The sequence below is a fragment of the Dictyostelium purpureum genome (genome assembly GCF_000190715.1).
Source record: "Dictyostelium purpureum unplaced genomic scaffold DICPUscaffold_186, whole genome shotgun sequence".
Classification (NCBI taxonomy): domain Eukaryota; phylum Evosea; class Eumycetozoa; order Dictyosteliales; family Dictyosteliaceae; genus Dictyostelium; species Dictyostelium purpureum.
Window position 1 is genome coordinate 34,945 of NW_003519523.1, and position 26,399 is coordinate 61,343.

At 23.0% G+C, this 26,399-nt stretch overlaps 12 protein-coding genes across 12 annotated transcripts; 7 read left to right on the plus strand and 5 right to left on the minus strand.

Annotated features, from left to right (window-relative positions):
- Nucleotides 1-172: 172 nt before the first annotated feature.
- On the plus strand, nucleotides 173-2,226 carry DICPUDRAFT_80474 (uncharacterized protein; the record flags this gene model as incomplete). Its single annotated transcript, XM_003289647.1, has 3 exons — nucleotides 173-200; nucleotides 1,639-2,000; nucleotides 2,074-2,226. 3 exons carry the CDS (start codon nucleotides 173-175, stop codon nucleotides 2,224-2,226), a joined length of 543 nt encoding a protein of 180 aa, XP_003289695.1.
- A 1,236-nt stretch (nucleotides 2,227-3,462) lies between these two features.
- DICPUDRAFT_98465 (uncharacterized protein) lies at nucleotides 3,463-5,021 on the plus strand. The gene is made up of 2 exons (XM_003289648.1): nucleotides 3,463-4,590; nucleotides 4,659-5,021. The coding sequence occupies exons 1-2, from the start codon at nucleotides 3,664-3,666 to the stop codon at nucleotides 4,722-4,724; spliced, it is 993 nt and encodes a 330-aa protein (XP_003289696.1). The 5' UTR covers nucleotides 3,463-3,663; the 3' UTR covers nucleotides 4,725-5,021.
- Nucleotides 5,022-5,051: 30 nt separating this feature from the next.
- DICPUDRAFT_48776 (uncharacterized protein) lies at nucleotides 5,052-7,215 on the minus strand. Its single transcript, XM_003289661.1, has 4 exons — nucleotides 7,091-7,215; nucleotides 6,268-6,838; nucleotides 5,425-5,723; nucleotides 5,052-5,354 (listed from the first exon to the last, which is right to left on the minus strand). The coding sequence occupies exons 1-4, from the start codon at nucleotides 7,154-7,156 to the stop codon at nucleotides 5,241-5,243; spliced, it is 1,050 nt and encodes a 349-aa protein (XP_003289709.1). The 5' UTR covers nucleotides 7,157-7,215; the 3' UTR covers nucleotides 5,052-5,240.
- A 640-nt stretch (nucleotides 7,216-7,855) lies between these two features.
- DICPUDRAFT_80477 (uncharacterized protein) lies at nucleotides 7,856-8,760 on the plus strand (the record flags this gene model as incomplete). Its single annotated transcript, XM_003289649.1, has 2 exons — nucleotides 7,856-8,364; nucleotides 8,436-8,760. The coding sequence occupies 2 exons, from the start codon at nucleotides 7,856-7,858 to the stop codon at nucleotides 8,758-8,760; spliced, it is 834 nt and encodes a 277-aa protein (XP_003289697.1).
- Nucleotides 8,761-8,882: 122 nt separating this feature from the next.
- DICPUDRAFT_154106 (uncharacterized protein) lies at nucleotides 8,883-10,604 on the minus strand (the record flags this gene model as incomplete). Its single annotated transcript, XM_003289662.1, has 4 exons — nucleotides 8,883-9,535; nucleotides 9,628-9,961; nucleotides 9,986-10,317; nucleotides 10,433-10,604. 4 exons carry the CDS (start codon nucleotides 10,602-10,604, stop codon nucleotides 8,883-8,885), a joined length of 1,491 nt encoding a protein of 496 aa, XP_003289710.1.
- A 764-nt stretch (nucleotides 10,605-11,368) lies between these two features.
- On the minus strand, nucleotides 11,369-12,556 carry DICPUDRAFT_80479 (uncharacterized protein; the record flags this gene model as incomplete). Its single annotated transcript, XM_003289663.1, has 2 exons — nucleotides 11,369-12,381; nucleotides 12,529-12,556. The coding sequence occupies 2 exons, from the start codon at nucleotides 12,554-12,556 to the stop codon at nucleotides 11,369-11,371; spliced, it is 1,041 nt and encodes a 346-aa protein (XP_003289711.1).
- A 294-nt stretch (nucleotides 12,557-12,850) lies between these two features.
- DICPUDRAFT_80480 (uncharacterized protein) lies at nucleotides 12,851-14,232 on the plus strand (the record flags this gene model as incomplete). The annotated part of the gene is made up of 2 exons (XM_003289650.1): nucleotides 12,851-13,562; nucleotides 13,646-14,232. 2 exons carry the CDS (start codon nucleotides 12,851-12,853, stop codon nucleotides 14,230-14,232), a joined length of 1,299 nt encoding a protein of 432 aa, XP_003289698.1.
- A 180-nt stretch (nucleotides 14,233-14,412) lies between these two features.
- Nucleotides 14,413-16,304, minus strand: DICPUDRAFT_56283 (uncharacterized protein; the record flags this gene model as incomplete). The annotated part of the gene is made up of 3 exons (XM_003289664.1): nucleotides 15,810-16,304; nucleotides 15,012-15,620; nucleotides 14,413-14,876 (listed from the first exon to the last, which is right to left on the minus strand). The coding sequence occupies exons 1-3, from the start codon at nucleotides 16,240-16,242 to the stop codon at nucleotides 14,413-14,415; spliced, it is 1,506 nt and encodes a 501-aa protein (XP_003289712.1). The 5' UTR covers nucleotides 16,243-16,304.
- Nucleotides 16,305-18,921: 2,617 nt separating this feature from the next.
- DICPUDRAFT_80482 (uncharacterized protein) lies at nucleotides 18,922-19,854 on the plus strand (the record flags this gene model as incomplete). The annotated part of the gene is made up of 2 exons (XM_003289651.1): nucleotides 18,922-19,656; nucleotides 19,729-19,854. The coding sequence occupies 2 exons, from the start codon at nucleotides 18,922-18,924 to the stop codon at nucleotides 19,852-19,854; spliced, it is 861 nt and encodes a 286-aa protein (XP_003289699.1).
- Nucleotides 19,855-20,383: 529 nt separating this feature from the next.
- DICPUDRAFT_98468 (uncharacterized protein) lies at nucleotides 20,384-21,321 on the plus strand. Its single transcript, XM_003289652.1, has one exon. The coding sequence runs from the start codon at nucleotides 20,585-20,587 to the stop codon at nucleotides 21,203-21,205; it is 621 nt and encodes a 206-aa protein (XP_003289700.1). The 5' UTR covers nucleotides 20,384-20,584; the 3' UTR covers nucleotides 21,206-21,321.
- A 129-nt stretch (nucleotides 21,322-21,450) lies between these two features.
- DICPUDRAFT_154113 (uncharacterized protein) lies at nucleotides 21,451-22,881 on the minus strand (the record flags this gene model as incomplete). The annotated part of the gene is made up of 3 exons (XM_003289665.1): nucleotides 21,451-22,074; nucleotides 22,153-22,539; nucleotides 22,717-22,881. 3 exons carry the CDS (start codon nucleotides 22,879-22,881, stop codon nucleotides 21,451-21,453), a joined length of 1,176 nt encoding a protein of 391 aa, XP_003289713.1.
- A 398-nt stretch (nucleotides 22,882-23,279) lies between these two features.
- Nucleotides 23,280-24,007, plus strand: DICPUDRAFT_56286 (ribosomal protein L34). The gene is made up of 3 exons (XM_003289653.1): nucleotides 23,280-23,357; nucleotides 23,593-23,686; nucleotides 23,760-24,007. The coding sequence occupies exons 1-3, from the start codon at nucleotides 23,293-23,295 to the stop codon at nucleotides 23,967-23,969; spliced, it is 369 nt and encodes a 122-aa protein (XP_003289701.1). The 5' UTR covers nucleotides 23,280-23,292; the 3' UTR covers nucleotides 23,970-24,007.
- Nucleotides 24,008-26,399: the final 2,392 nt, after the last annotated feature.

The window sequence follows — 26,399 nt, forward strand, 5'->3', positions numbered from 1 at the left end:
ATTAATTTAAAAAATTTAAAAAAAAATAAATTTTTTTTTGTAATCAAGATTCACACACAATCCAGACATCCCAAACAAATGAAATTATAAAACAATAATTTATCATCACAAATAAATTGTACTACAGTTTAGGATGAATTAAAGTAAAGGATTGGTTAATAGTATTTAAATAATGATCATTAATAAAAATTATATTGAATGTACACTCAAACTTTAATTTAGTATATATTTGAGATACTACATTTTTTTTATTTTATAATAATTAAGTTTGTGTTTTATAAGGTAATTATTTCATTATCATAATAGCGCATCAGTTACATTTAGTAACTCAGGTTTCAAGAGTTTATCAATAAATATAATGGCAAATTATCAACTGTGGTCACAGTTTTAAATATTACTCCTATATCCAAAAATAAACAAATTAATAAATAAAACTATAAATAAATAAATAAATAAATAAAAACTATATAAATTTTTTTTTTAATTCTTTATTTTTTAATTCTTTATTTAATTTTTTTTTATTAGTTTAAATAAATACTTTATAATCTATATATAACTATTATTTATTATTATTATTATATTTGAAAGGAATCCGTTAAAGATTAAACTTTAGGTATCCATGCAATTATATTTTTTTTTTTTTTTGTATCGTTTTAAAATCTCTTCTTTTAACAATGATTATTTGTCCCATTTAAATCCGGTCACTAAATTTGCAACCTATAATATATGCTTAACAACCAATTTGATTTAGTAAAAAAAGCTCTGAATAGTGGTTCTATTATAAAACTTGACCTTCTAAAGCTAAATTAAATTAAATTAAAATAATAAAAAATTCAAATTAAAAAAAAATAATATTTTAAAAAAAAAAAAAAAATTTATTCATTTCAGCAAACCACATCATCATCCTCGAGTTAATAGACATAATTATAAATTCATAGTATAATTTCAAATATATAATAATAATAAACATATAATATTATTAATAATAAACATAATATTATAATAATAAACATATAATATTATTAATAATAATAATAAAAGACGTGTTAATGAATATTTCTCCATCTTTCCAATTTTTTTCAAATTATTTTAAATCAGCATGGGATTTTTTTATCGAATCTCCACACACCCAATAATAAAAATCATCAACAGTTTCTTAATTTTTTTTTGTCGAAAAACCCCTTGTTTTTTTTTTTAATTTTAAATTTTTTATTTTTCTCATAATTAATTCTTGGGGAACTGGTTTTTTTTTTGTTTCTATTGAGTTGAAAAAGATAACAACATTTCCCATATGGGAAAAAAAAAGAGATAACAACATTCCCCATAGGAAAAAAAAAAAAAAAAAAAAAAATTAAAAATTAATAAAAATTTTTAATTGGGCAACCAATTGAATTGATCATTTTAGATTTAAAATTGGCTTTTTTTTTAAAAAAAATGGTTTTTATTTTGTTGGGAAAAAAATATTATTAAATTAAATTTATTTCGATTTAATTTTTTAATTTTTTCAATACCCAATTTTTTTTTTTTTTCCTTCACTTTTTTTATTTCATAAAACAAACACACAAATAATTTAAAAACAAAAGTAATAGTATTTTTAATAATTAAAAATAAAAAATTTTATTAAATTGACATTAATAGTGATATCATTATTTCTATTCAATAAGAAGATAACCAAGAAGATCGTAATACCCAATTTTCTCAAAATCAAAAAGAAGAAAAAAGATGAAATTGAAGAAGAGGAGGAAGAAGATAAAAAGGGTCAAGAGGAAGATGAAGAGTATGAAGAGGATGAAGATGAAGAAGAAAATAACTTGATTCAATTTATCATAGAAGCTAAAAGTAATAATAATAACCAACCTCAAAATTTTCAAACATCAAACAACGACCTAGAAGAATATTTACAAGATATAGAAGATGAATTTATAGGGATATATAAAGACATAGTAAAATGTAGTAATTCAAGAAACAATGATAATAAAAGTTTCAAAATTGATAATGGTGTAAGTTGTTATTTTCTTTTAATATAGTTTTTAGTCAAAATTAACTCACTAACGCCAAATTTATTTATACCAGCCCCAAAATATTTCAAAACAAAAAAACCATTCTTTCGTTAAAGAAAAGCACCAATATGGTAATACAAAATCACAAACACCAAGTATAGATTCTTCAAATGATCCAAAGAAACGAAAATTTGACAAATTTGAACCAAAAGATGAGGAAGAATAGATTGAAGATGAAGAAATTAATTTCAGTTTATTAACAGAAAGAGAAACTCAACTTTTAAAAAAGTTAAAAAAATCAGAAAAAGTCAAGAGAGTTGAATTACAAAAAACCATAGATCGTTTAAATGACTCATTATATAAAAATAAACTTGATTATGAGATTAGATTTGCACAACTAAAAGAAGAAATTCACAAAAACAATAATAAAATAAAAAAACTAAAAAAAACTGAACAAGAAAAAGAAAATAATATTTTAAATAGACAAACAAAGGCAAATAGTTATTTAATTATTAGATATTTAAATAATCCCCAGTCCAAATATAATTATAAATAAATAAAAAATAAAATATAATTTTAAATTTTAAATTTACAAACAACCACACTACAAAAAAAGAAATATAATATGCACACACCCACATATTTTAAAAAGTGGAAATTATGTGTATTATTATTATTACTATTACCATTAATATTATTATGTGGTATTATTTTAAAAAAATCGATTTTTTAAAGAACCTTTCAACAATAAAATAATATTATTATAATATTAAAATTATTTTCGGTTTGAAACAAAAATTATGAACTTGATAAAAAAATAAACAAAATAAATCCACATAATAAATATAAATAAATAAATAAATAAAAAAATATTGTTTATTTTATAAAAAAAACTCCATATTTATTAAATTGATGATAAAGGTTTTTATTTTGTCGATAAATATCCAAAGAATTTTTTATTATATTTGTTAAATTTTGAAACAATGTTTCGCTTTTATTTTATTACAAACAAAAAATAAAAATAAAATAGAATTTACAAAAATAGAACAAAACAAAGAATTTAAACACTTTTGTAATATATATAAATTGCGAAATATTGATACTAGTAATTTATTTTAATCACTGCTATGCATATCTGATTATAAATCCCTGTAATAATAAAAAAAAAAAAAAAAAAAAAAAGAAATATTAAAAAAAAAAAAAAATTTAAACAATACGATATTTAAATGAATATCTCTAATAATTAACAGTTATAGCTTTTTTTTTAATTTAAGTATTATTAAGTATATCACACCCAAACACTCCTACAACAACTTTCTTTCCCTCGTATTTTTAATTTTTTAATTTTTTTTTTAAAAAAAAAAATTTTTATTTTCAATTTTTTTAAATTTTTTTCTTTTTTTTCATTTTTTTCACGATAAAGTATTTTATTTTATTTTTTTTTTTTTTTTCACTCAACAATAATAATTATATTTTTTTATACAAAATATATTATTATAATTAATTAAACTATAAATTATAAATTAAAAAAAAAAAAAAAAAAAAATTAATAATACAAATAATAATAATATAAATATAATAATAAGAATAGAAAATTAATTAACAATAAAATCAAACTCGCATACACTATAAATAAAAAATAAAAAAAATAAAATAAAAAAAAATGGATAGTACAACGAGAGCAAACAACTATTCATTGGCAAATACAAATAGATTTTCATTATTAAAAGATTTAATACTTTTTTTAGTGGAGATAACTGGTGAGTCATTAGGCTCTTTATACGATACCTTCACTTTAGATGCACCCCAAGCCGTAAAAAGACAAATTGACAATTCTGTATCAGATGGTAATCTTGGCCAAATTCTCAAAGTTATTCAAGATATATTAAAAGAAACTAAATATTTATTCAATACACCTACATCATCATCACCATCTTCATCAAATACAACACCAACACCAAATAATTTTAACACAATGCCAAAATCATTCAGCTCACCAAATTTCTATAGTACCAATAGTGGTAGTGAAGAAAATATATCATTATCATCATCACCAAATGGATCATCAATTTATTCAACACCAAGCAACTCAACTTTTATATCATCATCATCTCCAACCAAGCAACCATTTATTGACTCTGCAAATAGTACACCAAATGGAGGCAACTCACCAAATACTACAACAAATTTAACTGCTGACCAAGTTAAAATTAAACAATTAGAATTAGAACTTTTGAAATTTAAAGAAGCTGCTGCTACAATGATGAATCTTAAAAATGCTTCTGCCGCTGCTGCATCAGCTCCACCACCACCTGTAGCATCATTACCACCACCACCACCTCCACCACCACCACCAGTTTTTAAACAAACTTCAATAAATCTTAAAAGAGGTGTAAGCTCACCAAATCTTTCAACTGGTGGCTCTTCTGTTACTGCTGGTCCACCATCAATCAATTTTTCAGAAATCCTTTTAAAAAAACCATTATTAAAAAAAGTAAATTTAGATAGATCACCTGGTGGTACACCATCAAAAGAAAGACCAAAGGGTGGAGTCGAAGATGTTTTTAAAGCTATTTTACATAAATTTAAGGTAATTATTATAATATTTAATATAAAAACTACATTCAATTTAATTAATCTTTTTCTTCTTTATTTTAGAATGAAAATCAATCCCCATGTAAAGGTCAAACTGATGATGAATCTTCAGATAGTGATTTTGAATAAACAACAAATTTAAATTTTTACAAAACCAACAATAACAACCAACCAATATATAATAGTCAAATAATGTGTAATAAAAATCAAACAACCAACAAACCAAGAAACCATCAACCAAACAAACATGTCTCATAGCAATAACTCTTTTTTTTTTCCAATTTGTAAATAATTATAATTACAAGTTTTCAATTTTATATCAAAAACAAACCAATAATATTATTATTATAATTGAATTATTATTAATAGTAATAATATTTATTTTTTTTAAATAAAAAATAATTAAAAATAAATAAAAAAAATTTTAAAAAAAAAAAAAAAAAAAACATGTTTTTTGGATGTTAAAATATATGTAAATAATTAAAAAATATATTCTATTTTTATTTTAGGGAAAGTTAGATGTGTGGTTTAGGACATTAAAAAAGTTTTTTTTTAGTTTTATGTACATATTGTTATTTTGTTTTTGGATTTTTTTTTGTTTTTGATTTATTTTATTACTACTTTTTTGATGGATTGGTGAATAGTTTATTCATCATCTTCACGTTCAAATAAATATGAAGCAGCAAGCTCTTCATTTTTATCACATGCAAAGTAAGCTTCAATAACAACTTGTTTTTCTAAACCGGTTAATTGTTGTAACTAGAAAAAAAAATAAATAAATATTAGTATATATATTGGGTTTTATGGTTATACAAAAGGGGGCTATTACTCTTTCAATGGCATCATTTTCTTCTCTTGTAACTTGAATAGTAAATTGACCTGGTTGACTGCCGCCAACACCGCCACCATTACCACCTTCTTCACCTTGGAAAATACGAATAAAATCGTTTGGACGTTCAGAAATTTGTCTAACTAATTCTGGGTTTGATTGGGCTAATTGTTGTAAAAGAGTTGGGATAATATTTGGATCTTGAGCAATAGCTTGACGGAGCATTGGGAAATATGGATGATTTCTAAGGGCTTCAAATGGATTGTCACCACCTTGTTGATCATTACCACCACCACCAACTTCATCATCGTCAAATCCATCATGATCATGGTCATGATCATAATCATCCGTATATTAAAAAAAAAAGAGAATTAAAATGGTAGTATATTGAAAATTGTAAAGTTATTATTGTTATTATTATTATAAGTATGGAGGGTGAAAATTGAGATAGTTGAGTAAAAGAAAGTTAAAATAATAAAATTACATGGTTAAATTTGATGATGGAAACATTGATATTATAATAGAGACACCATAAATAATAAGAGATGGATTGGAATGATGGAAATTAAAAATAATTGGCAATCCCGACATTAAATAATGAGAAAGAAAGAAAGATCGGAAAAAGGTAGAAAAAAAAAAATGGTTTTTTTGTTAATATAATTTAATCCTTATATAATATAGATAAAACTATATAAAAGAAAAAACTATTATACTATTTTTTTTATAAAATAAAATAAAATAAAAAAAAAAAAAAAAAAAAAAAAAAAAACTAATCTTTTTAAAAACCGTAAAAAAAGGTGAAACAAAACATATATCTGTCAATATAATAAAATTAATAATTACCATCCATATTATCTTCTTCTTCGTCATCAGCAGCATTTTCTGGGATACTACCGGAAAGTAAAAGTTCAACAGCACGATCAGCATTATTATAACCTAATCTAAGGGCTCTAATAACTTGCTCTCTTTGGAAACCCATGTCCACAATATTTTTAATTGTATTTTCTAATTCTGTACCAGTAACGAAATCAGTTGATGATGTATTTTGGGAAGGTGAGGTATTTGATGATGGTGTTGTGCCTGGAGTTGAGCTTGTGGTTGGAGTTGGATTTGGGGTAGTTGGTCTGGCTGGGGTTGGATTTGGGGTAGTGACTGGTGCACTAGTGGTATTAGCTGGTTGTGATGTAGTTGTACTGTTTGATGGTGATGATGTTGATTCTGAAGGTGATGTAGTGGTAGCAGTTGCTGGAGCTTCTCTTGGTTTCTTTATCATCATAACAATAAAGCCTTGCTCACTTATTTTGTATGATTCTAAAGTATTTTTATCTTCTAAAATTTTACCACTATAAATTAATGTTTGCCATGATGGAATTTGATTATATTTTTCGAAAATTGAATTTTTTAAATCTAAAACCTTTAATTAATTATTCCATGTAATATTAATTAATGTAATATATATTAAAATTTGATGTTCAAATTTTAAAAATTGATTATAAAATTAGTACATATACATCAATGCAACAAATGTTATTTTCTTCTTTTTATATTTATTTATCTATATCTTTTTCTTTTTTTTTTCTTTTTTGTTTTTTATTTTTTATTTTTTATTTTTTGGAAAAAAATATTTTGGTGAAATTAAATTAATTAATTTATTTATTGAACTTACGGTTTTGTCAGAATCAAGTTCAAATGAGTATACTTCTTTGTTGATATTCTTTATTGTAAGTTTCATCTTTTAATTAATAAATATATTGTTTAATATATTTAATTTGTGTGTTTATGTATATATATAAAAAGTGTGATAAAAACCAAAAAAAAAAAAAAAAAAAAAATTTAAAAAAAAAAATTAAAAATTAAAAATTAAAAAAAAAATTTAAAAAAATTTTAAAAAAAAAAATTAAAAATAAAAAAAAAAATTAAAAATTAAAATAAAAAAAAAATTATTTTTGTTGTTCAACAAAATAATTATTTATTATTATTTATTATTATTATTATTATTATTATGGAAAAAAATAAAACAAATAACAATAACTTTATCAGCAATACTAATAATCAAATAACAGAGGACTCACTAAAGGCCCAACAGAAGCGGGTTCTCAAACATGTATTTCAAAAATATTATATAATTAATTTCATGTTCTTATTAATATATCCAATTTTAAGATTATTTAAAATTATTTATAAACCAAGTGTAATTATTTAAACGTCATCAAATACACACATAAACACATACACACAAACACACACATATAAAAATTAATTTTTTATTTAATCTTAATTTTTTCCTAAAATATTATTTTTAATTTTTTTAATTTAAAAGTTTACTAATTTTTTTTTATAATTTTTTTCAAATTTACTTTTTTAAAATTCACAATTCAATGAATCTACTTAATAATGTAATAATAATAAAATCTAAAAATAGAATGAAATAATGATCATTTATGTTACATCATTTATGGTGATCTTAAAAATTTTAAAAAATAATAATAATATTGACAAAATGTTAACTAGTATATTATTTAATTTAAAATTATCAACAGTGATATTACTATATTACTCAGGCGAAGCTAAAATCAGATTCGAGGATAAGCAGAAAGAGTTATTGGAGCAAAATGAAGAGTTCAAATTTGATAACATTAATAATAATAATAATAACAATAGTTTTTTATCAAATTTCATTCAGCTCGAATTTCACCATGGATTTTATTATATTTTAGCATATGGGGTTTTATCATCAATCGTATATTTATTAAAGTCTCAACCAGATCCAAAGCAATCACATAATGTTCAGTATTTAAATCAATTAACATTAAAAGAGTTCCTATTTAAATCATCAAATTCACAAGAAATCAAAGATAGATACTTTTTACTCGAGCTTTATACCACATGGTCACCACCATGCACTTATTTAGCATCCACCTTTGCAGATTTATCATTTTTGTAAATATTTACTACATACAACCTTATTTAATAACAATAGCTAACATCATTTTATAATAAATATAATATAGATACCCAGAAATTAATTTTGGAAAGATTGATATAGGAAGATGGAAAAATATAGCATATGAATACGATATTAACGATTCAGTATCAAGCAAACAAATACCATCTCTCATATTGTTCAAGAATGGAAAAGAGGAAATGAGATTACCGTATAGAAAAGAAGAGTACCAATTACCATACGATAAAAAATTAGAAAAAAATGAAAAATTATTTGCACCCACAAACTTTACTTCTGACGATATTAAAATTTATTTTGAATTGGAAAAATTAAGAAAAGAGGTCAATTCAAGCAAATCAAAAAAAACAAATAATAAAAAGAAAGTAAATTAATTTAGTTTTATAATTATAAAAACTATAAAATAAATTATAATTTTTTAGGGAGTTTTGTTATTTTTATATTAATATAATTATAAATATTATAATATTATTAATTTGGTTGGTTTTATTAATTATTAAAATAAAAATAATAAAATTAAAAAGATTGAATAAACTGATAAAGCTAACCAGTTTTTGGTGGTTTTGATGTTATTAGCAGAGTTTACGACCCATTCTGGAACACCTGATGCGCATTCTTCGGCTGGGCATTCTGGGTATGGGTAAACATTTGGTACTACAGCTAATTCGGTATTAACAGTTGCAATGGTATCAAACTCAACTTCAAAATAAAAAGCTGTCCAACCGCCATCAGTTTGTTTATTAATGGTGATTGAATAGCTGTTGTTTGAGGCTAATGGAATATCTTGTGAGATATATTCAAATGCTTGAGGGCATCCAGCGGCACATGTGTACTTTCTGAAATCTCTAGAGGTTTTTGAAACGGTGGTTACTGAATAAACAACGATCTTTGTTGGGGTACCTTTAGCAATATTCATTTTGATTGTACCAGCGTTGTTATCACTAGAATATGTGATGTCCCATGTAAGCTCTGGACGTTCAGCATTAGTTACAATTAAATTAAAGTATCTTGAAATTTCAGTCGATAATCCTGGGAAACCTACAATAGCATGATCAGTTTGGAATAAACCTAATCTTTTTTCACCCTTTATTTCACTATAGTAGTATTTGGTTGAATCTGGTAAAAAGAATTCATCTTCAATTGAAAGAACTATGTTATAGATAATTTAAAAAATAATTAGTAACGGTGGAGGTGCTGTGGTTATTATTATATATGATGGTTACCTATAAATTTTGGAATACTTTCTAATGTATCTAAATAGTTAATTGGGTCTACAATATCGGTTACAACATCAAAGTACTTAGTATCGAGGAAAGAAGGTATACTTTGGTTAACATATGGTTCGAGAGCGAATGACCAGTTGTTATAACATTGAACTTGAACTTTAATTTCTTCGACTAAATTTGGTACACCGATAACCATTGGAATAATGGCGGCAATACGTGGATCACCAACCATGCCAACACCATATGTAGTCCATCCTCTTTTACTTGCACCAAATGGAATAAACTTTTCAATATTAACGTCATTTTGTTTACCAAATTCTTGAATTGCATCCATTGCTTTAATAACAGACTTGGTTTGTGGTAATAAACTGACCCAATTTGAATCTTGAGTATCAATATATTTACGCCATGAATAAGCTACGATGTCATCTTCACGTCTTGCAACACCATCATCAAAAGTAATATACTGGTTTGGAATTTGATTAATTGTAGCAGTAATTGCATTGGCTTCTTGACAAACTTGTTGACCATAATCACCTGCTACAAATTCTGAACTTGGAACACTCCAATCTGCATTATTATATGCTCCACCACTTATATATAAAAGACCTGTTTTTTGTTGTTCAACTGTTTTTGGTACACAAATAGTTAACCAATGTTTCCAAATTGATGAATCTGTAAAATTTTCCATCCATTGTTGTGATACTATAAAAATTAATGATATAAATTATTAAAAAAATAAAAAAAATGAAATTTAATTAAAAAAATGTTAAAAAAGAGACATTGGTTCCAAAGAAATAGGAAAAATATTATAACATACCCAATTCTAAAACATGAACATTTGAAGAACCAATATCATAACTTGTTTTATATGTCCAATTGTAATGTGGATCTTCTGCATAAACATAATCTTTTAAAATTGATGATTCTGATATAACCAATCCATTTAATGATAGTAGTGAAATAAATAAAAAAGTTAAAATTAACTTCATTTTTAACAATAATTATAAATAATATAAATTCTAAATATCTATTATTATTGAGTAAAAAAAAATAAAAAATAAAAAAAAAAGAAAAAAAAAAGGAAAATATTTACTATTTTATTAAGTATTGATATTGGTATTGGTATTGGTTATTTTTTGTACTTGTTGCCATCAAAAAATAAAAAGAATCATTCTAATGCCGTATTAAACTCCAAAAAACTAAATAAAATTAAAAAAAAATAATTTTATTTTATTTTTATTTTTATTTTTTTAGTTTTCATACGACACAGAATTCACAAAAACTAAAGAATTTTAAAAAATAGATTATTATTGTAATAAAAAATTTGTAAAATGGTTAAGATTTAAATTTTTTTTCCAATATGATAAATTAAGTTTTGTTTAATTAAGACTATAATAACTATTATCTAATTTTAGTTCACACATTGGGGTAATTATTAATAAAAAAAATTAAGTTTTTTAGTTGGTGAGTTTTTAAAAATAACCCAACTTAAAATTTTAAATAACTTATTGATTGATTAAAAAAATTGTGCTATTTCAACATGCTTCTATGTTTATTTGATGTTCCTCCACATTTTATAGGGTTTATCCACCTTTTCTATTTCAAATTTTTTCTTTCTTTATTTAAAGTAAAAAAAAAGATTTGTAAAAAAGAAAACTTTATTTTATTAATTTTATAAAAACTATTTGAAAAATAAAATATAGTTTTATAATTATTTTTTTATTTTATCTTATTTATTTTATTTTATTTTATTTTATAATTTATCAGCAGTTTCACCGATTGCATAACGTCTAAATGATTTGATTGAAATTGATTTTGAGCCTAATTTATTTGAAAGAGTGACTAAACTATCTTTAACTTTTTCGTTTGATAAAGAGCCAAGGAGTTCTTGTTCTAAAAGTACCATATCGTCATAGAGTTTTTCAACGCTTTTATTATTTTTTTTACAATCTTCGATGATATCAGCAGCAATGTCATCAACTGAAACACATGATGGTGATTGAGCAACAATATGAGTGGCAATCTTTTTACCAAAATCTTTAAGAGCATTGATATCATTACATTCACCTTCGTATTCGAGTTCTACAATGGCACCTAAACGACCAAAAGTGCTGTCTGCTAAAGCTGGGTTATGAGCATAACCAGAGACGACAACATTATTACTATTGGATGATACTAAAGAAACACGACGTAAGACAATATTTTCACGTAACTTGCTAACGGCACGAACAATTAAATCTCTAACAGTCATTGGTTCAACTGTATCTTCAATGACAAAATCGAATTTGATTGGATTGATCTTATCGACTTCAGTTGGTGCAATATCGGTGACACCGTTTTTACCATCAACAATAGCTGATGAGTTTTCTAATGAGGCTTTTGAAATTTGTTGTGCTAAATCACGGAAAATATCACCACGTGAAACGAAATCGGTTTCACTGTTCATTTCTAAAATAACACCTTTATTACCAGAGGTTAAAATTGAAACAATACCTTCTGCAGAAACTCTAGTCTTTAATTTTTCAGCAGTAGCTTTGCCTTTTTCTAATAACCATTGAACGGCCTTTTCTATATCGTTGTTGCTTGCTTGTAATGCTTTTTTACATTCTTGAACTGGTGATTGAGTTTTAACTCTTAATTCTTTAATTAATTCGATTGGTACTTTAACTTCGGTTGAGAAATATGATTTCTTTTCACCATTATTTAATAATAAACTATTTGCAAATAATCTATTTGTATTATTTAAATTAATTTTATTTGATGCTCCTATAGTTATAAAAAAAATTAAAAATAAAAATTTTAATTTAAATTAAAAATTAAATAAAAATTAAATTTTTAATTTTTTAATTTATTTTTTTAATTAATCAATTAGTTTTTATTTTTATTTTGTAATTATAAATAATATATATTTACTTAATAAATTAATTGATGATCTGATCATTTTATTATTTAATATTATTATTTATAATAAGTCTGTAAAAATCTAATATTACAAAAAAACGAAAAAAAAAAAAATAATTTTTTTAATTTTTTTTTTTTTATAAAAATTTTTATTTTTTTTAAAAAAAAAAAAAAAAATAAACCTTGAATTTCATATTACTTTTAATGTATTTAAATATTAAAACTAATACTTTTATTATTAATGTTTAAAATTAAATTTATCTTTTAAAAATAATAATAATAAAAATTCATACCCACACCACACACCCACAAATTCATATAAAACAATCACAAAATGAATATATTAAGAAGCAATAATCACAGATTTATTAATTTTATAAAATTTTATAATAATAATAATATTAACAATAATATAACAAACAATATCAAGTTGTTTAGTTCAAAATCATCACTAAATAGCAACAATTTTAATAATAATAGCTACAATAGAAATATATCATATAAAAGTTTCCAATCAATTAAAACAGATTATAAATTTTCAAATGAAGATGAAGTTTTTCAAGAGATTAAGGATTATAAAAATTATGAAGAAAAAGGAAACTATAGCGCAGCTAAATCCATTTTAAATCGATCATTACAAATGGTTGAGTCAACATTAGGCAGAAAACACGATATTACAATCAACGTATTATTTCGTATGGTAAATTTAGAATTAATTATTGGAGATCTTTCAAGTGCTGAAAAATATTGTAATCAAATTTTAAATAGAATTCAAGATCAATTATACACATCACCAATATCAATACCAACTTTAAACTATTTAATGATTTGTCATCAATATCAAGGCGATAAAGAAAAGTGTTTCAAAGTTATCGATCAAATTATTGATATCGCAAAGAAAAATAATGATTACGAAGTTGTAGTTTCAACACTTTTAAATAAAGCAATTGTTTTATCTTTAGATTGCGATGATGAAGCTGACTCGGTATATAACGAATGTATAAAACTATCAAAAGAAAACTTGGATGAATCAAATAAATTAAATGGTAAGATAAATCAATAGTTTTTTTTTTATTAATTTAAAACTAACTAACTTTTTTTTTGTATTTATAATATTTTTTATTTTTAGAATCAATATTATCAAATTATGCATGTTATTTACATTCAAAGGGTGATAATGACATATTAGCAGAAGAGTTATATTTAAAATCAAAAGAATTGGCAGAAAAGAATAATAACGATATCGAATTAGTAAATATTTTAGCAAACTATGGTGAATTTTTATATGATAGTGACCAATTTGATAAAGCAGTTCCAGTATTAGAGAATGCAATTCAAAAATCGGAAATGGTATATGGAAGAAATAATTCAAAAGTAGGTTGTGTTTTATATGTTTTAGGTAAACTCTATAGAGACAAGGGTAGTCACTCATGGGCCGAAGGTTTCTTCAATAAATGCATCACTATTTTTGAAGATCACAAAAACAATATTAAAAGAAGAGAAAACGAAAGAGAATTAATCAATAAAAATGAAAGCTCAAACTATCATTATCAACCAGGTAAAAGAGAGAGAGAACTAAGAAACAATAAAGAAGTAGATATCGAATTTGGCAATGTGCTTTGGGACTATGCTCAAATGATGAGGGAAAAAGGAAGATTAAAAGAAGCTGAAAATTTAGAGGAAAGAGCCCGTAAATTAAACTCCTTCGAAGAATAAATTAATATTAATAATATTAATAAAATAATAAAAAATTTAAATCATTTAAATTTAAATAAATTGAATAATATTATTACAATTATTATTATTGGATTATGGGGAGGGAGAAAGAGCAGTTATTTATTAATTTTTAAATTTTATTATGTTTTTTTTTTTTTTTTTTAAAAACTTTATTATTTATTAATTATCACTACCATAATCTTGATTATAATCACCATTATAATTTGGTGGATCTTCGTAATTATCGGTATTAATATTTTGAGAGTTTTTATAATATAAATCTTCGGGGTAATATGCTGAAAAAATGGTTCTTCCATTATATTTTTTGCCACCTAAACCTAAACAAGCTTTTTGTGAAGATTCTAGTTGTTGAAATTCAATATATATTCTTGTTACATCTAATGGATTCTTTGAAGGCATTGGTAACCAAAGTGATTGAGTTGGTCCAAAATTTTCACATTCCTCTTTAACGTCGATTAAAATATTATCATATTCTTTATCGTCATACAAATCTTCTTTATCTACTAAATTTAAAAGTTGAATGACACGTGATGGTTTGGTATTGTTGTCAATGGATGTTTGTGTTGTCGATGTGGTTGGTGATGATGGTACAGTAGATCTAATGGTACTGAGAGTTTGTGCAACTGGTATGGTAAGATTTAATAAGTTGGTGATTGCTGGATCGATAATTTTTTCGCTTCCTGGCAACATGGGTGTTGAATCACCACCAGCTATAGGGTCGTCGGTAACCTTCTTTTCGGCCAAAGCTGCTTTGGAACCGATGCTTGCACGTTGAACAATTAGATTTTTGTCGGCCAATGAAATACCATTTAAACTTGCGCATGCTTGATCTGTTACATCTGGGTCAAGATATTCACAAAATGCATAACCCTTTGAAATACCAGTGTTGGTATCTTTGACCAAATTGAATGCCTTCAATTTACCATAGGCTGATAATAATGTTTTAACTTGCTCTTCATTAAGGTTACTTGGTAAACCACCAACAAATATTTTATGTTCACTATCTGGCACATTGGTTGGTACGATAGTGGGTAATGCTGATGTGTTGGTTGGATCATTGGATTGTTGATAATCTTTTGGTCTACGGATTTTTAATGTATAGTTTTTTAAAGTAATACCATCAAACCTCATGGCATTGGTTGCTTCTTCTGGGGTTCTAAATTCTATGAATGCAAAACACTTTGGTGCATTAATTTGACAAAATACTACTGGTGGTCCTGGTTTAACATTTAAATTGGCTGCTAAAACTGCTGCATTAAAAAACTCAATTAACTCTGAATCTGTAATACCTGGTGGTATATTACCAACATAAATTCTTCTTGATTGTTTCTTTTGTGGGTCCAATTGTTGTTGCATTTGTTGTTGTACTTGTTGATGTTGTGTTTGTTGAAACATTGGGTTAAATTGTTGTTGTTGTGGTTGTTGCTGCATTTGTTGAAATCCATTATTATTACTACTACTACTACTGTTATTATTATTATTATTAAAAAATTGTGGTTGTTGTTGTTGTTGTTGAAAATTTTGTTGTTGCATAAATGGTTGTTGTTGAAATCCACCCTGCTGTGACATTGATGGTGGTGATTCTTGATCAGGTTGTCTATCCCAAAGTGATGACTTTCTTGATTGTGGAGTTGCTGTAAATGGGTCACCTCTTCCACTACGTGATGCTGGTGGTGATCTACTTCTTTTTTTATTTGAATAACCATCACGTTCTCTATCACGTTCTCTATCTCTATCTCTGTCTCTATCACTACGATCACTACGATCTCTATCACGCTCTCTATCACGATCTCTGTCTCTATCTCTATTTCTATCTCTGTCTCTATCACTACGATCACCACGATCTCTATCACGATCTCTTCTATAGTAATCTCTGTCTCTATCACTACGATCACCACGATCTCTATCTCTGTCTCTATCACTACGATCTCTATCCCTATCACTTCTTTCTTTATCTCTACTCTTATCTCTTTCTTCTTTTTCTTCCATTTTTATTATTATTTATTATAAAAAAAAAAATCTATTTATTATATGAATTAAATTGATAAATTGGTTATTTGATTAATTTTTGATTGATTAATTTTTTTTATTATTTAAAATATAATGTTTTTCAAATTTATGATTGTTTTTTTAATTGGATTTTTAAATTAATTTCATATGAATAATTATTATAATTTAGAAGAAGGAAATGATAAAAATAAAAACAAAAAAATAAAAAAATAAAAAAATAGAAAAATAAAAATAAATTTAAAAAAAAAAAAAAAAAATTAGTTTTTTTAAAAAAATTAAATTAAAAAAAAAAATAAAAAATAATAAAAAAATATATTTATAAATAAATAAAAAACGAATGAATTTAGTATTGGTTATTTTGGCTTAAAATATATGAAATCATATATACATAATTTCGTAATTATATTTTCAATTAAAAAAATGAAAAGAAAAAAAAAAGAAAAAAAAAAAAGAAAAAAAAAATTTGGAATTTTAAAAAATTTGGATTGTTGAAAATGCATCAGTGGTTATATTTAAGAAATTTTAAAAATAATCTCAAAACTATGTGTATATATATTAATAACAAATAAAATATAATTAATTAAATTATATAATTTATTTATTTGATATTATATTTGTTTTTTTACATTCTATCTATTAAATTTGTATTCACACACCCTCACACTTAAATGAGATAAAGACATCAAAACCACTTTTAAAATCAATCTCTATCAAAATGATTATTATTATAACAACAGTTCCATTTTTAAAAATCGGATGTCTGTACAAATAAAATTTTAAAAAAATTAAAAAAAATAAAAAAATAAAAAAATTCTTTTAAAGTTTTTGTTTATTAATTTTTAACTGTTTGATTTCTCCATCATTTTTAAAGTCAGCTCTATTTTTAAAAATACTCTTTGTTGTGTGTGAGGATTTAAAAAAACAGTTAAAAATAGGAACACAATTATTTTTTCAAGTTTTAATTTGAAAATAATTTAAAAATAACCACAACACACACAAACTAGCACACACAAATACATAATTAAAACAACTTTGCAAACCACTCCTTTTCACCCTTTTACATAAACCACAAATTTTATTTTTTTTTAAATAAAATTACTTATTATATTTAATTAACTTTTATATAGGAGAAAAAAAAATGATTTCTAAAAATAACCTCATTCAAAAACTTTATAATTTTCGAAAATTATATCAAACAGTTTTAAATTTAAAATAAACAAATTAATAGACATTGATTGTAATTGTTTTTTTTTTGTTTTTTTTAGAATCAAATGTCGATGGTAAAATCGAGAAAGAATCACAAACCTTCAGCCAGTTCAAATTAATTTTATAATAATATAATGAAATATTACACCTTTTGAAATTGATTCATTTCAAACAGAGTAGCTAATATTTCTTTACATTCCATCCATTAAAAAAATAACATGTATACGTGCTGTAGGTTGGTAAAGTTTTAATGAAATTAGAAAGATTTGGGATTTTGAAAATGCTTCTTATGAAATCCCAATTTTAAAATATAAAAATATTACTTTTGACTTTAAATTTAAAATGAAAACCAATTATAAGTGATATCATGTAATGTTAATGTTAATAGTAATAAAACCTTTAAAATATACCTAGAGCTTTTCATGTGGACTATGGTTGTCTTATAAAGAAAGAAGAATTTTATTTCAATGATATGTAGAATTAATAAAAACTATATTGACAAACTCTGATATGTATTATATCATTATGACCACCACTATATTATATTTACTTTAGTTTGGTTTTAAATTTAAATAATAAATAATCAGATCTATTACTATTTTTTTTTTTTTTTATTATTTCCTTTCAATATGATTTGTATACCTTTTGCCAGTTTTAAAAGCTATATATAACACCACTATATATAGTATTTTTAGCTATGTATCAGAACTATTTGAGTGTGTGGGGGTATTTTTTAAATATTTTTGAAAATTAATAAATTTTTTAATTATAAAAAAAAAAAAACAAAAAAGTGGGTGTGTCTTTTTACTTTTGTGTGATCATTTAGGTGTATTATATTGTGAGATTTATTTAATATTATATTTTTTATTAAATCTTTCTCTTTTTTAAAAACTCTATATTAAAATTTTAATATACAATCTCATCTTTGTTAGTTGAGAATGAGAAGGTAGAAATTTAGTCTATTTGACTGTGTATGTGATTTATAGAGAGAAAATATCAAAAATATAAACACACTCATATTACCTATACAATTTTTAAAAAAAAAACACTATAACCTTTACTTTTTAAAAGATCACTACAAAAAAAAAAAACACAAACTATTGATATAATGTAAATGAATAGTCTCTTTAACATTAAACAGAAAACACAACAAAAAAACACATAATAAATAAACATATTATTTTATTATCATTATCAAAATTAATATTTTTTTTAATTTTAATTTTAAAAAAAAAAATATATAAATAGAAAAAAAAAAAAAAACTAATAATTGTTTATTTATTTTAAAACAAAATATATATATTTATAAAAAAGAGATAGTTTTATTAATTTAATGTAACTATTTCTTAAATTTATAACCACATATTATTATATTTATTAATTTTTTTTTTTTTTTTATTTTATAATTTTAAAAATATTTTAGTTTTCAAAAAATTAATTAAAAATATAAAAATGAATATTAATTGTATTTTAAATAAAGGAACATTCACCACCTTAACATTATTAAAACTCGAACAACAACAACAATTAAATGAAGGCCCAAACCCAATTGACAGTCCATCATCATATGATTTATATAATAACAAAAAGTCTAATCAAATCATGATGCTTAACACACCTATGGGTGATGGTCCAGATCCAATCAATTTCTTATTAAACGAAAGCCAATTCGATACTTTTGAAAGACAAAAAAGCTTTTTAAAGAAAACCAAAATCTTTAGCAACGAAGTTGTTGATCAATACTTTCACCACTACAACCACTTATCCTTTGGTGAAAAAATATTTACCCTCTCAGGTTACCAACTTTGCCAAAATAATAATACCAAAAAACCATTTTATCCTACCACAAACAACTATGATATCTCAATTGAAATACAAGGAATGGTTAAATCAATTCTCTCCAACCCAAGCTTAGTATACTATCGTATCTTTGACTTAAAAGAATCCTCATTTGAACTAGGCTTTGTAAATTACAACCTCTTTACCATCTATAAAGAAATTATCGATATATTTGAAACATTATCAATTGTAAATCATTACAAAGGCACAAATATTTATAAATGGAATGGTGGATATCATGTAAATAAAATTTTAGAAAACCTATTAGATAAAAGAATAACATTTGAACCAAATGAAAAAAGTAAAGAAATTAACAATATATTAAAGAACTTTATAATAAATAAAAAGGTATGTATTATATAGTTAATATTTTAAATTTTTAAAATCAAAAAAATTAATTATTTATTTTAATTTAAAAAGGTCAAAAAGAACTTTATCTCCTTAAGAGAAAAAGCAGTTTGGGATGTTCTTGTATCAACAAATATAATAAAAATTGTAAATAATGGAAATGATTTTATAATCAACGATGAAAATACTTTATTTTAAAATATATCACCCACACACATTTTTTTAATTTATCATATGTTATAATAATAATTTTTTGGTAAATTATTTTAACAGCAATATGATACAATAATATAAATAGAAAACTGGGGTTTTTTAATGTACCCCAATTTAAATTATAATAATTATCCCAAAAAATAAAAAAATAAAAAAATAAAAAAATCACATATAAAAAAATCACATATAAAAAAACAAATAAAATATATTTTTGTAAATAAAGGTCCTCAATTTCATTTTTATTAGTTTTTTCTTTTTACTATTATTTTACCCATAATGGACAAACGAAAATGCTTTATAAATTTTGATCAACCACGATATTTTTTTTTTCTAAATAAATTCTTTTAAATTTTAAAAAATAAAATTCATATAAAAACATTTTTTATATATTATTTTTTTTCTAATTATTTTATTTTTATTTTTTTAATTTTTTTAATTTTTTCTCATTTTAAAGCGATGTGACAATTTAATTTATATTTTTTTTTTAAATTTAAAAAAAATAATACCACATAACTGCAAAACACATACACACCAATACAACCCCACTTCTACTAACACACCCAACATTAAACTTGCATATAATATTTTGGAACAGACTTAAATTTTTTTTTTTATTAATTCCCACATAAAAAAATAAAACCTTCACCTTTGTAATAATAATATTTAACAAACAATAGTTATAATATATAATAATTTCAATAAATCTTTTTAAAAAATGGATGAAGATGATTTTGTATTCATTGATGATACTTCACAACCATTGCGAGTAGATGTTAAGAAATCACATCAAGAACTACCACCAAAACAACATCAACAACAACAACAACTAAAAACAGACCAACCACAACTACTTCCTGTATACTTTGTAAATGATTCTGTCGTTTTTGATGATAATATCGTCACCCAACCAGAACAAAAAAAAGAAGAGAATATTGTTGTAATACAATTTCTCGAGACCAACTATTCTAAGGAACAAACAGTACCAGTAATTGAAAGAGGAAACTCATCATTACAGGTACCATCACCAACTTCCCAAGGAACATCACCAATTAAACTTCAAAAACAGGAAGAACCAGATTGGTTAAAAGGAAAAGAAAAAACCAAATATACCAGTACAATTTCAGGTGGTATCAAGTATGTCTCAACCAATCTTGCTGATAAACCCTACATCACCACTATGAAATCTTCAGATAGCTATGCTAGCTACTCATCCGTTTCAAACTCTTATGTATCTTCTTCAAAAACTAATACTAACCCATACAGCTCAAACTCATTGGCTTCAAAACCTTATGTATCTGCGTCAAAATCCGGTAACTCTTATAGTTATGCTTTTTAAAATCATTATAGTTGTTTGTTAAAAAAAAAAAAAAAAAAAAAAAAAAAAATATAAAAAATATAAAAAAAAAAAAAAAAAAGAAAAGAAAAGTATGAAGCTTTATACCATACTTTTAGAAAAAAAAAAACAATAAAAAAAAAACAATAAACCCACTCTACTCCTGTAAATAGGCCCAAACCAAAACTAAAACAAATGAAAAACAAACAAAATATTATTTTTTTTATAATTGGATTAATTTTACATCTTTATTTATTTTCTTGTTGTTTTCTTTCCAACTCTTTTCTATCTATCCAATTATTTACCAACTGTGTCATTTGAATTTTAAACTGCTCTTTTGAAGGGTGGTTCCTGAATAGTGGATTGTTTACTGCATTGGAAAATGAGTTTATAAATTTTGGAAACTTCATAAACCTGAATGGATCATCTTTATACTGTTGTATTTGATGGTCATCATAACTTTGTTTGCCATCACCTAGGTAATTTAAAATTGATTTCATTTTATCGTTTGAAACTTGGTTTGTAGACATGTTGTAAACTGCATCTAAATAATCCTCCATATGTCCCCAAAGTTTAGTTAGCTTTAACATTTCTGAGCCCATATGTTGAAACCAAAAATTTAAACTTATCGATGGTTCTAATGTTTTTACATAGTGCCACCACAATTTAGGTATATATAAAATTTCGCCTTGATTTAATTCGACATTGATACAAATTGCACTTCTTGCTTCTGGGTACAAATTATAATCTGGCTTATCTATATCAAACTCTGCATGGTGAAATTGTCCCCATTCTCTTTTTCTTTTAAAACATCCAACATTTAATTCTGGGTCAAATAATTTAAATAATTTCTTTCCAATAATAACTGCATGCTATATATTAAATTAAATTTTGTTTTGTTAATTATAATAATAATAATAATCGTGATAAATATAATTATAAAAACTTACCAAACCATCCATGCCAGGGTCACCCGAAGAGAAATCATGATGTAACGGTGTGACTTGATCTTTAAAACCAATCCATAAATTTGCTGATTTATTCTGCTCTAGTGGAATTTCTGGTGTAATATAATCATTTTCAAGCTCTTTAAAATATGTTTTAACTGGTAAACTTGCTAAGTAATATTTGGGCTTTTTATTATTATTATTATTATCATCATTAATACCATTATTACTACTATTACTATTACTATTATTCGATTGTTGTTTAAACTGTATGTAATGTTCTTTCCATAAACTATAAAATATTTGAAAATCGATCTCTGTTGTTTTTCCTAACCATTCACCTGAACTGTAATCTACATTCTCTCTGACTGGTATTTGTTTATTTTTTATCTATTTAAAAAAAGTAATGTGTATCATTCCATTAATATTTAAATACTTTAGTAAAAATAAAAAAAAATAATAATAAAAATAACGAAAAAAAAATAAAAAAATAAAAAATGAAAAAAATTAAAAATTAATTAATTTTATAATAAACAATAAAAAAAAAAATAATATCTGTATTTTTACCATTGTGCTCAAATAATCTTCATTTATTTTATTGTTATTTGTAGGTAACCATTTTTTAAAGCATTCCCAATTTGATACACTATTGGTTATGATAAATGGTTTATTATTCAAAACAAATTGTTCGAATAACTCTCTGTTTGGATTTTCAATTCTTTCCAATTTCATAATTTTATATAAAATAATTAATGATCAAAAAAAAAAAAAAAAAAAAAAAAAAGATTTTGAAAATAATTTATTTGTTGTGTGTGTTTTTTTTTTTTTTTTTGATTTATAATTTTTTTATTATTATTTTATTAATATTTATATAATTTATATAATTTATTAATTGTTGTTTTTTTTATTTTTTTTATTTTTTTTATTTTTTTTTTTTAAAACTCTCTTTATTTTTATTTTTTTTTTGTGATATAAAATATTTTATGGAGGAGTAACAAAAATTAAAAAAAAATTAAAAAAATTTTTTAAAAATTTAAAAAAAAAAAAATTGAAAATTTTTAAAAATTTTTTTGGTGGTGTCGTTTTTTTTTTTTACTTTGCCAAATACTATTAGTCTTAGTCATATTACGAAACACATAGAAAATGGTCCAAAGATTAACCTATCGTCGTCGTTTATCTTACCGTACTACCTCAAACACCGTCAAAGTGTAAAGATTAATTGGATTATAGATAGATAACAGAGAGAAGTGTGTGATATTGGTTCATGTGGATTGATTATGGATTATGGATAATGGATAAAATAGAGATAATTTATTTTTTGGATACAATGCTATATCTCAATTTATATCAACTATCTGTCAATATCTACCACTTTCACACACTCTGACATACTCTGTACACACACAACACAGATTATTAATGATATCCTTTTTTTTTATATAGTGTTAAGACTCCAGGTGGTAGATTAGTTTACCAATACATCGGTAAAGTTGGTAAAGTCCCAAGATGTGGTGAATGCGGTGTCAATCTTGCCGGTGTAAATATAGAATATACCTATTTTCATTAGATAAACAAAAATAACGATATTAATCATTTTAATATATATATAGATCCCAGCTTTAAGACCATTCCAATACAAAAATCTTCCAAAATCAAGAAGAACCGTCGCTCGTGCTTACGGTGGTAGCAAATGTGCTAAATGTGTCCGTACTAGAATCGTCAGAGCCTTCTTAATTGAAGAACAAAAGACTGCCAAAATTGTCTTCAAGAAACAACAAAAAGATTTAAAACAAAAGAAAGAAAAGAAATCATCAAAATAAATAAATTAACTTTATAATTATGATTTTTTAATATAAATAATAATATACAGATTTTTAGCGTTATGTAAACATTAATATAGCACACACAAAAAAACAGTACCGAAACACAACCACACATACATTTTTTATAGGGGCGGAGTTACAGTTAGCACACCTTAAAATTTGTAGCATAGTAATAATAATAATGTCACATAGCCCATCATTTGTTTTAAAACCATTATTTTTATTTATTTGTACGGATTAATGTGTTTTTTATTTATTTATTTATTTTTCATTAAATTCATTAGTTGTGTTTTATTTTTCAAAACCTATCGAAAATAATTCTTTTTTTTTAATTATAACTATAAATATTTTATTTTGGGTTATATTTATTTTTAAACTTTTTTTTATATTAATTTATTATAAACTAGCCATACAAATAAAGGTAAACTTTATTGGAATATAAAAATAAAGAGGTTGTTTTTGTATTAATAGTAAAAAAATTTCTATTGGATATTGAAAATTTTAAAAATTTTATTTGTCAATTTTTTTTTATGTGTTGTCACAAAACAAATATTCAACACAAAAAATATAAATGCTTATATATTTCACATAAGCCCCCTAAATTGTAAAGCTTCATTTTTAATTATATGAGGATAGAAATAAATAATCTATATGTATATTTTGCTCTTTCAGATTTTTATATTATTATTTTTTTTTATTCAGTCAAATGTCCATGGATCCACTTTAATAATATATGTGAAAAGTTTATATCAATCATAAAGGAGGCACATTTATACAGTATACATAACCCACAGACCCACACTAAAAGCAGTTGCTTTATTATTCGAATTTATTTTTTTCATAATATAAGGTTATTTTTGTGGTTCAGTGAGCGTGCAGTGTACACAATTTCTATTAAATATATAAAAATATTCCAATCTCTTTATCTAATTGGATGGGAGGTTTGTGTAAATAAAATAAAAAGTATACAAGTAAAAAATAATATTTAATTAATTTTAATTAATTAATCTTTTTTTTTTATTTTTTTTTTATTTTTTTTATTTTTTTTATTAATTATAAAAAAAGTTTTAAAAACTATTTTATTTTTTTTTTATTTTTTAAATTCTAAAAACAAAAGAAGATAAAATAAAACAACAACAAAAATATAATATAAATAATTATTATAATTATTTTATTTAAAATCAATAATTATAAATGGACCAATCGAAAAAGAATTATTTACCTATATAGGTTCAGATATTTTTTAATTTTATTTTTTTTTATTTTTCTTTTATTTTTTTTTAAAAAAAAATAATCAAAAAATAAAAATATTAATATTTTAAAAATAGTTTAAAAACTATATCGTTTTTAAATTGAAAAAATATTAAAAATATCTAAATTTGAGTGCACAAATATTATGTTTTTATGCTTGTAATGTAGTTTAAAATTATAAATAGATTTTACAGTGGAGAAATATAATTTGAGTGGATATTAATTTATAATTTGACAAAAAAAAAAAAAAAAAAAAAATATATAAAATTAAAAAATAAAAAAGAAAAAAAAAAAAGTATAAAACAAAATCAAACTTTGGATTTCAATTGTTTTAATCTTTTTTTATCTCTATTTAGTTTTAATTACAAACTTCTTTTACATTCTCTCCACTGTATTATAGTTATTATAAAATTTTATTTTTTTTTCTTTAAAAAATAAATAAATAATTAAACAAACAAATAAACAAACAAATAAACAAACAAACAAACAAACAAACAAACAAACACATAATAAATAATAAATAATAAATAGACTTTTAATTAAATGTATTTATATTTTTTCTAAATAATTTTTTAAATCACTCACAATAGTTTGTATTTTTTATATTGTAATATTAATTCTTTCTTTCTTTTGTATTTCAAATAATATATAATTAAATTAAATATATATATAAATCTATAGTTTACATTCTTAGTGACCTCAAAAATTAATATTGATTTATTTTTATTTTTTCAATTTATATATTTATATTTTTATTTAATTATTTATAGATTTCACATTTATTAGAAAATTCATTTTTTCTTCCCCCACTCATTTTAGTTTTTTTTTTTTTCACAATTGTTTTCAATAAGCCAAATAGTTTTTTTCTTGTAATACTAAATAATTTTTGTACAATAATACCAATAGAATATACAATAGCTTCAATTACCTTCCTCATTGATAGTATTCATTTTACAATAGACAAATAAAAATAACAATAAAACAAATATATTAAAAAATAATTATAATTATATTTTCTTTTTTCTTTTATTTTTTTCTTTTTTTTTTTTTTTTAAAAAAAAACAACTTTATAAATTATACATAATTTTTTTAAAAAAAAAAAAAAAATAAAAAAAAAATAAAAAAAAAATAAAAAAAAAATATTGTAGTAACTATAATAACTATATCTAATAAAAG